The sequence below is a fragment of the Somniosus microcephalus genome, chromosome 3, assembly GCF_052327205.1.
Source record: "Somniosus microcephalus isolate GS21.2 chromosome 3, FLI_Smic_1.0, whole genome shotgun sequence".
Taxonomy (NCBI): domain Eukaryota; kingdom Metazoa; phylum Chordata; class Chondrichthyes; order Squaliformes; family Somniosidae; genus Somniosus; species Somniosus microcephalus.
The window spans coordinates 364233187-364251021 of record NC_140989.1 but is presented as its reverse complement, the minus strand read 5'-3'; the positions used below and the strand labels follow the sequence as shown (position 1 = coordinate 364251021).

The following is a 17835-nucleotide window of genomic DNA, read 5'->3' as shown; positions in this document are numbered from 1 at the left end:
ACGATGATGCCTTACGAATGCAGACAGTGCGGTAATAAACACGTAGCCAGACAGTGTTCTGCTTATGGGACGAATTGTGCAAAATGAAAAGGCAGGAATCACTTTGTCAAGATGTGTTTTTGGGAAGAGAAAACTGAAGGTAAAAAGACAGTGCATGCTATTGAGACAGAAGAGGCAGGAGCAGAGACTTTGTTTGTTGGAATGGTGCAAAATGAGTCAAAACAGGGCAAAAATGCTAATGAAGTGCACTCTGTAGGACCAAAGACTGAAGTTTGGATAGCTCCCTTGCTGGTAAATGGCACCACTGTTCCCTTTAAGCTAGATACAGGTGCTAAGGCAAACCTCATAAGTTGGAGTGATGCACGGAATCTCAAAGTGCGACCTAAAATACTGAACAAGACAGTGTCTTTGAAGGCATACAATGGACAAAGCATTGAAACAAAAGGAACGTGTAGGCTGAATGTTAAGGTAAAAAATCATATTCACCCTTTGACCTTTGTTATAATGCCTGAAGGACATGAGTCACTGTTGGGGAATAAGGCCTGTGTGAATTTGGGCTTGGTAAAACGAGTCTATACTATCAATGAACTGAACCGTGTACAGAGTGCCCCCCAAGATAGTACAAATCTGACTCATGAGATTACAGCACACAAGTATGCAGATGTATTTCAGGGTTTCGGAGCACTGCCCTTTACATACTCCATCAAACTGAGAGAGGATGCACAACCTGTGATTCACGCACCCAGGAGAGTTCCAGTGGCTCTCTGTGAAAAACTGAGGAAAGAGCTAGACCGCATGGAGGGACTAGCTGTCATAAAGAAGATTGAGGAACCGACTGACTGGGTAAATTCCATGGTCTGCGTCAAATCAAAGAAAACTGATAAATTGCGTGTCTGCATGGATCCCAAGGACTTAACGCCAATATCAAAAGAGAGCACTACCAAATTCCAAAGAGAGAGGAAATAGTCAGCGAAATAGAAACATAGAACATAGGAGCAGGAGTAGGCCATTCGGCCCTTCGAGCCTGCTCCGCCATTCAATGTCCCTGCCTTTTCCCCATATCCATTGATCCCTTTAGCCTCAAGAAATATATCCAACTCTTTCTTGAATATATTTAATGAACTAGCCTCCACCGCCCTCTGTGGCAGAGAATTCCATAGGTTCACCACTCTCTGGGTGAAGAAATTCCTCCTCATTTCAGTCCTAAATGGCTTACCCCTTATCCTTAGGCTATGACCCCTGGTTCTGGACTCCCCGGCCATCAGAAACATCCTTCCTGCATCTAGTCTGTCCAGACTTGACAGAATTTTATAGGTTTCGATGAGATCCCCTCTCAATCTTCTAAACTCCAGTGAGTATAAGCCCAATTGACACAATCTCTCCTCATACGTCATTCCTGCCATCCCAGGTATCAGCCTGGTGAATCTTCGCTGCACTCCCTCCATGGCAAGAACGTCCTTCCTCAGGTAAGGTGACCAAAACTGCACACAATACTCAAGGTGCGGTCTCACCAAGGCCCTGTACAACTGTAGCAAGACATCCTTGTTCCTGTACTCGAACCCTCTTGCTACGAAGGCCAACATACCATTTGCCTTCTTAACCGCCTGCTGCACCTGCATGCTTACCTTCAGCGACTGGTGCACAAGGACACCCAGGTCTCTTTGCACTTCCCCTTCTCCCAATCTATTGCCATTCAAATAATAATCTGCCTTCCTGTTTTTGCCACCAAAGTGGATAACCTCACATTTATCCACATTATAGTGCATTTGCCATGTTTCTGCCCAATCACCCAACCTGTCCAAATCGTACTGGAGTTTCCCGACATCCTCCTCGCAGCTTACCCTCCCGCCCAGCTTTGTGTCATCTGCAAATTTGGAGATATTACATCCAATTCCCTCGTCCAGATCATTAATATATATTGTGAACAGCTGGGGTCCTAGGACCAATCCTTGCGGTACCCCACTAGTCACTGCCTGCCACTTGGAAAATGACCCGTTTATTCCAACTCTTTGCTTTCTGTCCACCAACCAGTTCTCTATCCAAGTCAATACCTTGCCCCCAATCCCATGTGCTTTAATTTTGCATGCTAATCTCTTGTGTGGGACCTTATCGAAAGCCTTCTGAAAGTCCAAATACACCACATCCACTGGTTCTCCCTTATCTATTTTACCAGTTACATCCTCAAAAAATTCCAGTAGATTAGTCAAGCATGATTTACCTTTTGTAAATCCATGTTGACTTTGTCTGATCCTGTCACTGCTTTCCAAGTGCTCTGCTATTACATCTTTTATAATAGACTCTAGCATTTTCCCCACTACCAATGTCAGGCTTACCGGTCTATAATTCCCCGCTTTTTCTCTACCACCTTTTTTGAATAGTGGGGTAACATTAGCTACCCTCCAATCCATGGGTACCGTTCCAGAGTCTATCGAGTTCTGGAAGATGACCAGTAATGCATCTACTATCTCTAGGGCCACTTCCTTAAGTACCCTGGGATGTAGACCATCAGGCCCTGGGGATTTATCGGCCTTCAGTCCCATCAATTTTCCTAACACCATTTTCCTACAAATACCGATTTCTTTCAGTTCCTCTCTTTCATCAGACCCTATGTTCCCCGGCATCTCTGGGAGGTTATTTGTGTCCTCCTTTGTGAAGACAGAACCAAAGTATGTATTTAGTTGGTCTGCCATTTCCTTGTTTCCCATTATAAATTCCCCTGATTCTGACTGTAAGGGACCTACGCTTGACTTCACCAATCTTTTTCTCTTCACATATCTATAAAAGCTTTTACAGTCAGTTTTTATGTTCCCGGCTAGCTTACTCTCATATTCTATTTTCCCTTTCTTAATTAATCCCTTTGTCCTCCTTTGTTGACTCCTAAACTGCTCCCAATCCTCAGGATTATTGCTTTTTCTAGCCAATTTATATGTCCTCTCCTTGGATCTTATGCTATCCCTAATTTCCCTTGTTAGCCATGGTTGAGTCACCTTTTTTGTTTTATGACAGAAGCGAAAGTCTTCTCCAAGATGGATGCCTCGCATGGTTTCTGGCAGTTGAAACTTGATGAAGAAAGTGCTAAACTGTGCACTTTTAACACCCCGTTTGGTCGATACTCCTACCAGCGTCTGCCCTTTGGTATTAGCTCCGCCCCAGAAATCTTTCACAGAGCAATGGAGCAAATCATCGAGGGCCTGGAGGGAGTGCGGGTGTACGTGGATGATCTGGTAATATGGGGCTCCACTCAGACTGGAGAAAACACTTCAGAGAATACAGCAGTATGGACTCAAACTAAATAAAGACAAATGTCAGTTTAGTGTCAATGAAATCACATTCCTCGAAGACAAGATCTCTACAGAGGGGATTCAGCCAGACAAGTCAAAGGTAAAGGCTATACATGACACGGAGAAACCAAAGGACAAGAAAGGGGTTCAGCGGGCCCTTGGCATGGTTAACTACCTAGGAAAATTCATTCCAAATCTAGCAGTGAAAACTGTTCATCTGAGAAAACTGCTGCACCAAGAGACAGAGTTCCAATGGGGACATGAACATGAGAGAGAATGGAAGGGGCTGCTACACATTCTAGCAAGTGAACCCCAACTGAGGTTCTTCTGCCCTAAAAAGAGGACAAAAGTGTCCACAGATGCCTCTAAGAATGGATTAGGGGCTGTCCTTCTACAGGAAGATGAAGGAGAATGGCGACCAGTGGCGTATGCGTCACGCTCCATGACGGCTACAGAGTGCCGGTACGCGCAAATCGAGAAGGAGTGCCTTGGCTTGGCATTTGGGTGTGAAAAATTTCATACCTATATCTATGGTCTTCCCAAGGTTATCCTAGAAACGGACCATAAGCCACTGCTAGGGATTGCAAAGAAGAATCTGTGTGACATGTCACCACGGATACAACGCTTAATGATGAGACTTCAACGTTACGATTTTGAGCTAACATATGTGCCAGGGACACAAATGTTCATTGTAGACACACTATCCAGGTCTGCGCCTTACGCCACACAAAACAGTGAATCAGAAGAGGATGTGGCTCTTCATGTGGATATGGTCTACGCAGCATTGCCCGCCACACAGGAACAACTATCAGTGATAGTCACAGAGACATCAAAGGACCCAGTCCTGAGTAAAGTAATGAGAAATCTTCAAGAGGGCTGGAAGAAAGGGTCATGTAAACAATATTATCACATTCAGTCTGAGCTCTCTGTGGTCAATGGACTACTGCTTAAGTGTGACAGGATAGTAGTGCCCACCTCTATGCGACGAGAAATGCTCAACAGGATACATGAAGTGCGCCTGGGTGCAGAAAAGTCAAAAAGGAGAGCACATGAGGCACTCTACTGGCCAAACATGAACTCTGATATTGACCAGTTGATCAGCGAGTGTGCTACATGTCAGGAGTATCACTACAAGCAAACAAAAGAGCCCCTCATTACCACAGAGCTCCCATCACAACCTTGGGAAAAGGTCGGAACTGATATATTTCACTATGAAGGAAAAGACTATTTGTTAGTTATTGATTATTATTCCAATTATCCAGAGATGGCTCTCTTGTCCAGTACCACATCAAGAGCTGTGATAACTCACCTGAAGTCAATCTTTGCCAGGCAGAGCATCCCTCTAACCCTGGTCTCTGATAATGGCCCTCCCTATGCCAGTCATGAGTTTCAGTCATTTGCTTCAGAGTATGAGTTTAATCATGTAACCTCCAGTCCGCTCTATCCTCAGGCTAATGGAAAAGCGGAGAAGGGGGTACAGATTGTGAAAAGACTATTAAAGAAAGCAGCACACAGCAACACTGACCCATATCTGGCCCTGATGTCGTACAGGGCGGACCCGCTAACAAGTGGCAAGTCTCCAGCTGAGCTCTTACTGGGTCGGAAAATCCGTACACGACTTCCCAGTTATGTCACACCTGACCACAGAGATGAGGTGTGGCCAGACAAGGCTCGGAAACTACAACAGAAACAAAAAACACTTCATGACCGCACAGCCACTACACTAGTGCCTCTACAGGAGAAGGATATAGTTCGCATTGAAGGGCCTGAGTCATGGCCTAAAAGAGCCACCGTTCTACAACAGGTCGCCCCCCAGGTCATACAGTGTCATGACAGAGAACGGCAATGTGTTTCGCAGAAACAGGAGGCACCTACTGAAAACCACAGAGACCTTTCAGCCTCAGGAAGACAGAGAGGATGACGAGATGAGGGAAATGCCACAAAGAGACGAGATGAGGGAAATGCCACAAAGTGACGAAGGACACAGTAGTGATAATGTGACAAGGGACCTGTTTGGTACAGACATGAACTTAAGGGATACAACTGGAGTGGTTCAGCAAACACCCGTTAAGCCACGTAGGTTACAGCGCACCAGAAAGCCTGTAGTTAAACTTGACCTGTAGACAGGGATTGATAAGACTGTAAACAGTTAATGGACTCCTGGGTGTGGGTAAGGTTTATACCTACCTGCAATTAGTTCAATGGTGTAGTTACACTGACTGTTTCTGTATGATGTTAACAAGTGTTCTATGTGTTATGTTATGTTATGTTGTTACTGTGTTATGTCTTCATTGAAGGGGGAAGATGTACGGATAACCGTAGCTGTCGTAAAGACAGCGGGGTTTGATTGACAGCTGGTTGACAGCTGACATCATATCCGGGGGCGGGATCCGACGCCATCTTGGCCATGCTTGAATTACTGGACTAGGAGACACAGAGTCAGGACTGAATAAATGGCACTCCACTACAACTGCTTGGGAGACTCGTAATTATGTTATTAAGATAACATTACATAGAGTCTTTCTGAATGGATGAATTAAGATGGATATGTAGGGGTCCGTAGACAACTAATCAATCATCGAGACAGGTAAAAATGATTGGATCGCAGAAAGTGCAGATTCGTACAGAGGTCCACCGCCAGAAAATGAGCCAGAGCTGCCATCATCTCCTTCAATGCTTCATCAGTAAACAATGGGCCCATATTTTCCGATCGCAGGCTTCCCGCGTGCGGAAGCCTCCAATCTGGAAAAAATCTATGCACTTACCTGGGGGCTCCCGAGGTGCGTGTAGTTCCGATGCTGGGCTGCTCGAACTCCAAGTGTGCAGGGCCCACGTATCTAAGAAGCGCAGGTGGTTCGCAAGCATCCCTGGGATCACGTGGGCCATGGGGAGCCAATCAAAGAAGGGAATTTCCCTTCATACACTTGACAGATGGACCTGTCAAATATATGAATGGAGATCACCCCAAAAACACTTCAAAACATTAAATACATTTTTTTTTATCACATTTTTTTAATTAGTTGAAATTACAATAAATTAAATATTTTAAACAAAAATTTAATTTTTTTGAAAAGAATAATTAAAGTTTTTTACAGGGCTAAAAATAAACTTACCTTTTTTAAAGTATTTTAAAATGATAAATGACTGAAATTTAAAAAAAAACTTTTTTCAACTCTTATCCTGGTAAAAGCAGGCCTTACGCCTGCTTTTACCAGGCATAAGAATTCGAAAGGTTTTCTGTGGGCGGAGGGTCTCCAGAAAGCAGAACTCTCTGCCTGCAGAGGCCATTCTCCAGGGCAGGCGTCCGATCTGTCAAGAGCTTTCTTGACAGATCGGAAATGCCGGTTTTCAGAGCATGCGCAGTGCACGCCTGAACCCGGCATTTCCGATGTCCCTACGGGTGGGTACACGGCGCGTACACACCCGTAGGGATCGGAATATCCGGCCCAATATCTTTGATGTGTTTCTTGGACAATGATCACAAATGGTGGGCCAAATCTTGCTGGTAAAATAATGGCCTGTTAACGACACACGCCATTATTAATGTGCAAATTGGCCAGCAAGTTCAGGGGCTGAAGAGATACGCCGTGAGTTGCGAATCTCCAGAACTTGCTGGTCGATTTACGTCGCTCCGCTGTTTGCTTTGCACAAATGACATCTTGCCCTTAGCCTCCCCATTATTTTTAACAATTTGGTGGATTTGCACATTAATTGCCCATTAAACTCGGCGCAGAAAGTTAAGTCTGGTAATTAAGAGCGTAATTACCCTTTTAACGACATGATAATTGTGAATGCAATGCCAATCAACATCTCTGGCTTAGAAAGTAAACAATTTCACCTGTTCAGTCTCATTCCTGCATGTAGTAAATTCTTCTTAGAGATGTTAAAAATGTTACAGCTTTTTTTTTTCCTCCTTTTCCTTTCTGTCTCTTTTTTCTCTCTCTCTTAATCCAATCTGTTTTTCCCTCTTTTTATTTCTCTTTCTGTACCTGATGGGACTCTAACTCAACCCCTTTCTCAGTCATTCCTCTGTTTCTTTCTCAATCCCTCAATCTCATTGGTTGAGGAGATCACTAAGGTCCCAGGTGCCCCATTGCCTTCGCAATTAGGGCACAACATTTTTTCGAGCTGACGGGTGCAGGAAAAAGTTGAATTAATGGCGTGAGATGCCCCACCCCAGCAAGATTTGGCCAAAGAACCCTGGGGGGGCGCAAGGGGGGGATTTTAAGCCACCACACTGGGCGGGAACGGAGTGGGCAAGCACTTAAAATGCAATGGCTCCATTCCCCAGCCCAGCTGCGATTTTTAACACCGCCGGATTTGGCTGTGGCGCCCACTGGAATCAGGCGAGCACCACGCGGTTTAATGCGAATCGGGGGGTCCCGTGACGTGAATGGGACCCCGGTCACAGTTTAGCCTGGGCCCAAGTGGGGGAACTACTTACCCGTCAGATAAAAACAGGCTGCTATTGGGAGGAAGAAGAGGCAGCCCAAGGCAAACTTAAAAAATACTTTGCGTTGTGGGGTTCGGACTCCCACCCCTCCCCTCCCACGGGACCCTCCCAAAACGCGCCTACCCACTGTGACTTACCTGCTTGCAGGCGAGCTTGGTACTGGCTGGCGGCATCCGGCCGCCTGAACTTCCACTCCCATCTGCCGACCACCTGCCACTATCCGCCCAGCAACTGATTGGCAGAATCCAGATGTGGTCCGGGTGTTAAAATACCCCGGACCTCAAACTTAGGCCTAGGTGAGTGTCTGGCACTGCCCCTCCCCCCACCCACCCAAAACCCGCGGTGGGTGGGCGGGGGGTTGTAAAATGTGGCTTTTCTCCACAGTCCTGATGACTCGAAATATATTGCAGTACCTGTATATGCATTTCATTTTCTATCTCCTTATGCGATTGAGGCCCTGATATAAAAGTTTCTCTTTAATATTTCCTTCTTACTTTAACTGTTGTGGCGGGTGGGGGTGGGGTTGCTGGTGTGGGGGGGGAGGGGAGGAAGGGATTAGGAGTGTTGTGGAATAATTTTAAATACGCAACACAAGTCTGATATCGAGAGTTCAAGCAATCTTTATTCGCACGCATGGGGAGACAGCCTGCTTCTGTCTTAGCCAAGCTTCTCCAAATTGTTACAGCAGTGGTCAGATAGTTATACATCCAAATGGCGTGCTATACATTGTTCCCGCCTCTTTTCTAGGACATTCTATGTTACAAACATCGTTTGTTCCAGTTCCTATTAACACCAGGTGGCTATCAGCGCACCCTTGCCCTAATTTTGAGAATTGTTAACTCCATGTCTATTGTGGCCCAACTCATCATCAGCTTCCTAAGTCATGTGGTTCCTATTGCGGTTACCCGTCTGCACAGATACGCCATCTTGTAACATCAGCTCTTTCGCCACACCTGTTGACCAGAACAGTTTTAGTTTCTTGCAGCGCTTCTTCTTGTTAGGCAGTCCCTCGGAACCGAGGATGACTTGCTTCCACACTAAGAATGAGTGGTAGCAGCGTTTGCAACCCTGTGGTTACATCCCGTGATTATGCGTGGCAATGTTGCACCCTACTCTCCTTGACCATTGTCTGTACCATAGAACCAAGCCCCCGTCATGCATCACTACTCTAACACTAACTTTCCCGATATTCTTTACCTTTCCCCTTTCAAGGAGGGCATAATCAAGAAATAGGTTGTCGAAGTTCCAACCAAAAAGAGCAGTTAACCTATCTTGAATAATGCCAGCCTGAGATCCAAAGGATCGAACGTAAGCTCCCATTGCTTATGTCAGATTAAATCCTGTTTGTGCCTCAACTTTAATTATTAACTACAGGACAAAGTGACCAGAAGCACATACAAGCCGGCAGTTATCACGAATGACCATATCCCTTTAGACAAAAGCATTTTCTGTCTCTAAGGAAGATGTCCAGTTCATATTATCCCGGTTATAAAAAGGTATGTCATGGAAAATGTACATTATTATTTATTTGTCGGTACTTTTTGCCAATGCGATTGTAAACTTATTTTAGATTATGATTTAGAAAACAAGTGGTTAAAATATTTGATGCATTTAAGATCTTAAAATTATTTGCAAGGGTAATAGTATTTGTCACTGTTTCTGTCTGAGCCTCTTGGTCTGTATTGTATTTCTGTGTCTGTAGGTGTGACTCTGTCTCTAGTATCAGTTTCTTGGTGTACACGTGTGTGCTTATATAATGTAAGACGGTTGTGTGTTCATGCCCTCCTGCAGGATTTGGGCATGCAATCTAGGTTGACGTGTCAGTGCAGTACTGAGACAATGGGCCAGTAATTCCGGTCCCAACCCGTGAGTACGGACGGGGTACTCACGCGTGGGCCCGTTGGAAGTGCCAGATTTCAGCATGCACAGCGCATGCGCGGGAAACCGGCATTTCCTCCAAGGGGTTCAGAGGTCCAACGCGTGCGCGCAGGACTCTGCGCGCACGCATTGAATTTCCTTCTTTTTGACAGGTTTGCCCGTGTGCAAGGGCCTGAACTTTTTACACATATAAAAAGGAGGCGTAAGGAGTGGATTCTTGAAGGTAAGTGGTCTATTATTTAAAATTATTACATTTTTTCCACAGCTTTATTGTTTTTAAGGACTTTACAGTAAGGTAAGTTTATTTTTAGACCCGATTTCTTAAAAAATTATTTTTTTCAAAAATTTGATTAATTGTTTAAAATAGTTTTTTAAAGTTATTTATAGTTCATTTAATTAGTGGAACGTTTTTTAAAATTTTATTTAAAGTTTAAGTAGTGTTTTGGGCGCCCGTAGTTTTCATGAGCTTGACAGTTCTTACGATCAAACTCATGAATGAAGTTTCCCCTCCCCTGATTGGCTGCACAGTGCTCACCTGATCCCAGCCGGCACATCGAACTAACTACGCCGCTGGATCAGGCAAGCACAGCGCGCCGACAGCTGAACCGGGCCAGTGACAGGAATTCCAAGCAGGCCCAGGCTTCAGCTGTCGGCGCGCCGGGTAAGTGCACATCGGGGGCTTGCACGCGCGGCAAGCCCCCGATCCTAATTACTGGCCCATGGTTGCATTGTTGGAGGTGCCATCCTTTGGATGACGTGTTAAACTTGGTCTGTGGCACCATTCAAAAAGGTACAAGTTGTGATCGGTCTCCTGGACAACAGTCCTGCATTCTGTAGCCTCGTGGTTATGGTACTGGACTAGTTACCCAGAGGTTAGGAAGTTCAAATCCTACCTTAGCAAATTAATGTAGCATAGAGTCATAACGGCACAGAAGGAGGCCATTCGGTCCATCGAGTCCGTACCGGCTCTCTGTAGAGCAATCCAGTCAGTCCCATTCCCCCGCTCTATCCCCGTAGCCCTGCAAGTTTATTTCCCTCAAGTGCCTATCCAGTCTCCCCTTGAAAACATTGAGTGTCTCCACTTCCATCGGCAGTGAGTTCCAGGTCCTCATCACTCGCTGCATAAAAAGTTTTTCCTCACGTCCCCCCTGTATCTCTTGCCCAAAACCTTAAATCTGTGTCCCCCAGTCCTTGTACCATCAACTAGTGGGAACAGCCTTTCCCTGTCTAGCCTATCCAAACCCGTCATAATCTTGTACACCTCAATCAAATCACCCCTCAACCTCCTTTGCTCTAGTGAAAACAAATCCAGCTTCTCCAACTTGTCCTTGTGGCTGAGATCCCCCATCCCCGGAACCATTCTGGTAAATCTGCTCTGCACCCTCTCAAGGGCCTTCACATCCTTCCTAAAGTGTGGTGACCAGAACTGGACACAATACTCCAGTTGTGGCCTAATCAGTGCTTTATAAAGGTTCAGCATAACTTCTCTACTTTTGTACTCAATACCTATACTTATGAAGCCCAAGATCCCATATGCTTTGCTAACCACTCTCTCAATATGTCCCGCCACCTTCAGGGACCTATGCACATTAACTCCCAGGTCCCTGTCCCTGCACACTCTTTAAAACTGTGCCATTAAGTGTATATTGCCTCTCCCTGTTCCTTCTGCCAAAATGCATCACCTCACACTTCTCTGTATTAAATTCCATCTGCCACTTGTCTGCCCATTCTACAAGCCTTTCTATGTCCTGTTGCAGTCGATTGGTATCATCATCACTGTTTGCCACACCCCCAAGTTTGGTGTCATCGGCAAATTTAGAAATTCTACTGTATTCCACTATCCAGATCATTTATATATATTAAAAAAAGCAGTGGCCCCAGCACTGACCCTTGGGGAACACCATTGTCTACCACCCTCCAGTCTGAAAAACAGCCATTTACCACAACTCGCTGTTTTCTGTTCTTAAGCCAATTCCTTATCCAAGCTGCCACTGACCCACCTATTCCACGAGCCTCAATTTTGTTAACCAGCCTTCTATGTGGTACTTTGTCAAACACCTTCCGAAAATCCATGTAGACGACATCCATTGCATTCACTTCATCAATCCTCCCTGTTACTTCATCAAAAAATTCAATTTGTGAGCTATCCCCCAGAACCATGAAAGTCAGCAGCTACCAACAAGCCTGCCCTAGGATGTACTAATTCTGCAACTTTCATTTCTATAGCGTCTTTCACAATGTCATAAAGTACTTTAGAGAGGAGGAATGGCAGAAGGAGAAGAGTTAGGAGAGATGACCAGAAACATGGTTGAAATCATTGGTTTTGATGATACTTTTAGACATGGGGAGAATTAACAAGGCAAAAAGGGTTTAGGAAGTGACTGCAGAGAATTGTAAGAAGTCACACAACACCAGGTTATAGTCCAACAGCTTTATTTGAAATCACAAGCTTTCGGAGCGCTGCTCCTTCTTCAGGTGAAGTGGAGAAATGCATAAAGACACAGCTTATATAGTCAGAGAATCATGTCAGATGTTTACAGGTAACCTTTCCAACTGCCATTTATCACACCTCGGCAGAGAGATAATCACAGCAGTCAAAGGTGTGAATGGTGTCCAAACAGGTCAGTCAGGGAAACATTACATCAAAGAACAATGAGGTGGGGTCACAAGGGGTCAAATATTGCAGATGCTGGGGTCTGTATGAAAAACAAAAAAAGACAAAAAACATTTTTTTTGGCTGGAAATCACAGCAGGTCCGGCCGCATCTGTGTAGAGAGAACAAGTCAATGTCGCTCGAGTCTGGATGACCCTGCATCAGGTGGGGTTACATGTAGCGTGACATGAACCCAAGATCTCGGTTGAGGCCGTCCTCATGGGTGCGGAACTTGGCTATCAGTTTCTGCTCGACGATTTTGCGTTGTCGTGTGTCTCGAAGGCCACCTTGGAGAATGCTTACCCGAAGATCGGAGGCTGAATGTCCTTGACTGCTGAAGTGTTCCCCGACTGGGAGGGAACACTCCTGCCTGGTGATTGTTGCGCGGTGTCCGTTCATCCGTTGTCACAGTGTTTGCATGGTCTCGCCGATGTACCATGCTCCGGGGCATCCTTTCCTGCAACGTATGAGGTAGACAATGTTGGCCGAGTCACATGAGTATGTACCATGTACCTGGTGGGTGGTGTCCTCACGTGTGATGATGGTATCTGTGTTGATGATCTGGCATGTCTTGCAGAGGTTGCTGTGGCAGGGTTGTGTGGTGTCGTGGTTGCTGTTCTCCTGAAAGCTGGGTAATTTGCTGCGAACGATGGTCTGTTTGAGGTTAGGCGGCTGTTTGAAAGCCAGTAGTGGAGGCGTGGGGATGGCCTTAGCAAGGTGTTCGTCGTCATCGATGACATGTTGAAGGCTGCGAAGAACATGGCGTAGTTTCTCCGCTCCGGGGAAGTACTGGACGACGAAGGGTACTCTGTTGGTTGTGTCCCGTGTTTGTCTTCTGAGGAGGTCTATGCGATTTTTCGCTGTGGCCCGTCGGAACTGTCGATCGACGAGTCGAGCGTCATATCCCGTTCTTACAAGGGCATCTTTCAGTGTCTGTAGGTGTCCATCGCGTTCCTCCTCGTCTGAGCAGATCCTGTGTATTCGCAGGGCTTGTCCATAGGGGATGGCTTCTTTAACGTGGTTAGGGTGGAAGCTGGAGAAGTGAAGCATCGTGAGGTTGTCCGTGGGCTTGTGGTAGAGTGAAGTGCTGAGGTGTCCGTCTTTGATGGAGATTCGTGTGTCCAGGAATGAGACTGATTCTGAGGAGTAGTCCATGGTGAGTTTGATGGTGGGATGGAACTTGTTGATGTTATCGTGTAGTCTTTTCAGTGATTCTTCGCTGTGGGTCCATAGGAAGAAAATGTCGTCGATGTATCTGGTGTATAGCGTTGGTTGGAGATCCTGTGCAGCGAAGAAGTCTTGCTCGAACTTGTGCATGAAGATGTTTGCGTATTGGGGTGCGAATTTGGTCCCCATGGCTGTTCCGTGTGTTTGGGTAAAGAACTGGTTGTCGAAGGTGAAGACATTGTGGTCAAGGATGAAGCGGATGAGTTGTAGGATGGCGTCTGGAGATTGGCTGTTGTTGGTGTTGAGTACTGAGGCTGTCGCAGCGATGCCGTCATCGTGGGGGATACTGGTGTAGAGTGCCGAGACATCCATCGTGGCGAGGAGTGTTCCTGGTTCAACTGATCCATGGGTGCTGAGCTTCTGTAAGAAGTCTGTAGTGTCGCGACAGAAGCTGGGGGTTCCCTGTACGATGGGTTTCAGGATGCCCTCGACATATCCAGAGAGGTTCTCACACAGGGTTCCGTTGCCTGATGCGATAGGACGTCCAGGTGTGTTGGCTTTGTGTATCTTTGGGAGGCAGTAGAAGTCTCCCACGCGGGGAGTACGTGGGATGAGAGCATGTAGGATGCTTTGAAGGTCTGGATCAAAGGTTTTGATCAGTCTGTTGAGTTGGCGGGTGTGTTCTTTGGTCGGATCTGCGGGTAACTGTCTGTAGTGTTCCTGGTTGTCCAGTTGTCGGTATACTTCTTTGCAATAGTCCGTTCTGTTCTGTATGACGATGGCACCTCCTTTGTCTGCTGGTTTGATGACGATGTTGCGGTTGGTCTTGAGAGCATGGATGGCGTTGCGTTGTGCTCGGGTGACATTCTGGACTGTCTTGTGAGTGCGGCTGATGAATCTGGCGTTGATGCATCTCCTGACAGCTTGAGCATACATGTCAAGCTTAGGGCAGCGACCCTCCGGAGGGGTCCAATTTGACTCTTTCTTCTTCGGTTGCTGCACTGCGGATCCCTCTGTCTGCTGTTCCGGATCATTGATTGTCTCATTGGGTTCGCTGCTGACATCTTGGGATTTGTGGAAGAATTCCCGGAGCCTCATTCTCCTGATGAATTCCTCTGTGTCTGCCGCGAGACCGATGGGGTCCATTTTGGTGGTGGGGCAGAAATTGAGCCCTCGGCTGAGAACTTCAATTTCGTCTGGTTGAAGGGTGTGGTCGGACAGGTTGACGATGGATTTCCCTGTGGTTTCAACCGTGGTACCGGGGGAGGCTTGGTTGCTGCTGCTGGTGATGCCAAGTTTCTCAAGCTTCCTGTTCTTGGTGTGCATGTAGCTAGTGTAGTTCCGTTGCCTTGTTTGTTTGGCGGTGTCTCGTAGCTGGTCTGCTGCGTCCTGAGCACAGGCCGAGAACATGGACTCCATCTCGGTTTCGAGGTTGCGGCGTCTGCTGTACGAGATGGTTGAGGAGTGTGCGAGAGGTACGATGGCAGAGTCTCTCAGCGTAGTCTGTGTTGTAGGTCGACTTGAGTGGGTTAGTGATCTGTAGTCCTTTCGGGATCTTGTCTGCTTTCTTGCATCTCTGTAGAAACTTGATGTCTGTGTCGATATGCGCGATCTTCTTGGAGATGCAGGGGTCTGTATGAAAAACAAAAAAAGACAAAAAACATTTTTTTTGGCTGGAAATCACAGCAGGTCCGGCCGCATCTGTGTAGAGAGAACAAGCCAATGTCGCTCGACAGCATCTGCAATATTTGACCCCTTGTGACCCCACCTCATTGTTCTTTGATGTAATGTTTCCCTGACTGACCTGTTTGGACACCATTCACACCTTTGACTGCTGTGATTATCTCTCTGCCGAGGTGTGATAAATGGCAGTTGGAAAGGTTACCTGTAAACATCTGACATGATTCTCTGACTATATAAGCTGTGTCTTTATGCATTTCTCCACTTCACCTGAAGAAGGAGCAGCGCTCCGAAAGCTTGTGATTTCAAATAAAGCTGTTGGACTATAACCTGGTGTTGTGTGACTTCTTACATTTGTCCACCCCAGTCCAACTCCGGCATCTCCACACCATGGCTACTGCAGAGAATTGGGCTGAGGTGTTTGAATGTTCTTCCACTGAGTGCACAGGAGTCCAGGTTCATAAGACAGAAGGACACGGACTAGAACAAAGATCTGGAAGAGGTTGCAGAGGTAGGGTGAGCCAAAACCACTGAGGGACTTGGAAGACAAGGATTTTGACCTTAAATGGGAACCAAAGGCAGTCGACGAGGACAGAGGTGATGGACGAGCAGGACTTGGTATGAAACAGATTGTGTAAGGTGGAGAAAGCATTCCTGGTGATGACATTGCTTGTGAGGAGATGTGGTGTGATAAACCTTCATCGCTACTGTTCTCTGAAGACCTCTTGGATTCACAACATTGAACTCCATTCGCAGCAACTCGTGTCCCCACCATATATATGGAGCTGTGGTCTAAGCACGAGCAAACCGTGTAGCGCTGCATTGCTCAGCATTCGTTAGGGATTTGTGTAGAGGCAGACTCCAGGATGGAGTAGACCATCCTCCTTCAGTTCATTGCTTTTAATGGTTTAGTGTGTAAAGGAACAAGAGATGGGTTTCTGTCTGGCGACTGCCAAGTAAAGCTGTAATATTGCGGCGTTGAGCAGATACAGAATTTGAAGAGCTGTAATTACTGACTGTGATCAGTAGGTCTGACCTTTCCTTTCACTCATCTGCCAGCTTTTCCTGCTTAAAAGAACGGCTTGCAGTTATATCGTGCCTTTCACAACCTCAGGAGTCCCGAAGTGCTTTACAGTCAATGAATTACATTTGAAGTGTAGTCACTGTTGTAATGTAGCTATCTTCTTTGCCCTTACGTAGTTCGTATGTGATTACCAAATCAGATAGCTGACTCGTTATAACATGGAAACGCAGCCTTAGGAAAGCAAAATGGGTGGGAAAAATAAATCACTTTCAGCGATGTTGAGTAGATCATTAAACTAAGTGTTATGCAATGTAATATCCAACAACAAGATGCAAGATAGTAGCTGCGATTCTGAAATAAAAGTTCAATGTTGAAAATGTCTGACCTCAATTAGAAAAGATTTCTGACCAGCACACCTTGGTTAAGAGGTTCATTGTGCCATCTTCTCTCAAGTAACTTTAAGGGTCAGGGCGAAACTGCAGAGTTTTGTCTCCTTTGAACTTTCACCTGTGGCGATTCATGACTGCAAAATGTAAACGGTGGGGTGAATGGACTCAAAGGCTGATGAAGGAAGGTCAACAAAGAAGCTTAGTTTTAACTACTTACCGGCTGGTGAATATACAGAGCAGATCATCCAGGGAGATAGTGGAGGCAAATAGAGTAAGGAAATTCAAAAGGGAATTGGATTTCCTTTATTAATAAAATTCTGACAGGACTGGACAGACGAGATGCAGGAAGGATGTTCCCGATGGTCGGGGAGTCCAGAACCAGGGGTCACAGTCTAAGGATAAGGGGTAAGCCATTTAGGACAGAAATGAGGAGGAATTTCTTCACCCACAGAGTGGTGAACCTGTGGAATTCTCTGCCACAGAAGGCAGTTGAGGCCAATTCATTAAATATATTCAAGAAGGAGTTGGATATATTTCTTAAGGTTAAAGGGATCAAGGGATATGGGGAGAAAGCAGGAACTGGGTACTGAATTTGGATGATCAGCCATGATCGCATTGAATGGCGGAGCAGGCTCGAGGGGCCGAATGGCCTACTCCTGCTCCTATCTTCTATGTTTCTATGATAGCTATTTGACAGAAATGGGTTATGGAGCTGGGCGAGTGGATGATTATGATTCAAAAGGCCTTCTGGATGAACTGCAATGGCCCCTTCCAATGTGACACATTTCCATGTTTCTGGAGGGTAAATTGTGGTCTTCAGAGCTCTCAGCCAGAGCTTCACTTGCTGGGAGCGTGTATTGTGAACCTGGGTGTGCATCGAATCAGAGGCCTCCACAATTCTCCATCCATTATTTATCTCGGGAGCCGTGCATCAGTCACACCCAAATTCCCAATATGCACTCCCAGCAGGTGAAGCTATGCAAGGGGGATGTCCTAAAGGAGAACATTTATCTTTATATGTGTATAGTTGATGGGCCAATAGTTATTTTTCATCCCAGTGCTTTTTCGCTCTGAAATATTCTTCAACGCACTTACAACACAATGTTATAATTGGTGCATAACAGAGAAACATATTGTGATGCTGGATATCTGAAAAAAAGGAGGAAATGCTGGAAGTGCTCAGCAGGTCAGGCAGCATCTGTGGAGAGAGAAACATAGGCCTAGAAATTCGGTGGGCTGCGCCACCAGTTAGCGCCCAAAGAGGGCACTTAGTGGGTTTAGCGCCACTGGCCACGCCTCCCGCGAAATTT

At 46.1% G+C, this 17835-nt stretch overlaps 1 protein-coding gene across 3 annotated transcripts in view; it reads left to right on the top strand.

The window, feature by feature from the left end:
• Positions 1-9122: 9122 nt before the first annotated feature.
• Positions 9123-17835, top strand: part of uox (urate oxidase) — a 43658-nt gene continuing 34945 nt past the window's right edge. Inside the window, exon 1 of one of the 3 annotated variants that reach the window (XM_085983508.1) lies at positions 9123-9230. In XM_085983508.1, the coding sequence (XP_085839634.1) occupies positions 9198-9230 (33 nt within the window). In that variant the 5' untranslated portion in view covers positions 9123-9197. Of the gene's footprint in view, positions 9231-9753; positions 9836-16855; positions 16931-17835 lie in introns of those variants that run through there. The other 2 variants (XM_085983510.1, XM_085983509.1) reach the window with 2 other exon arrangements.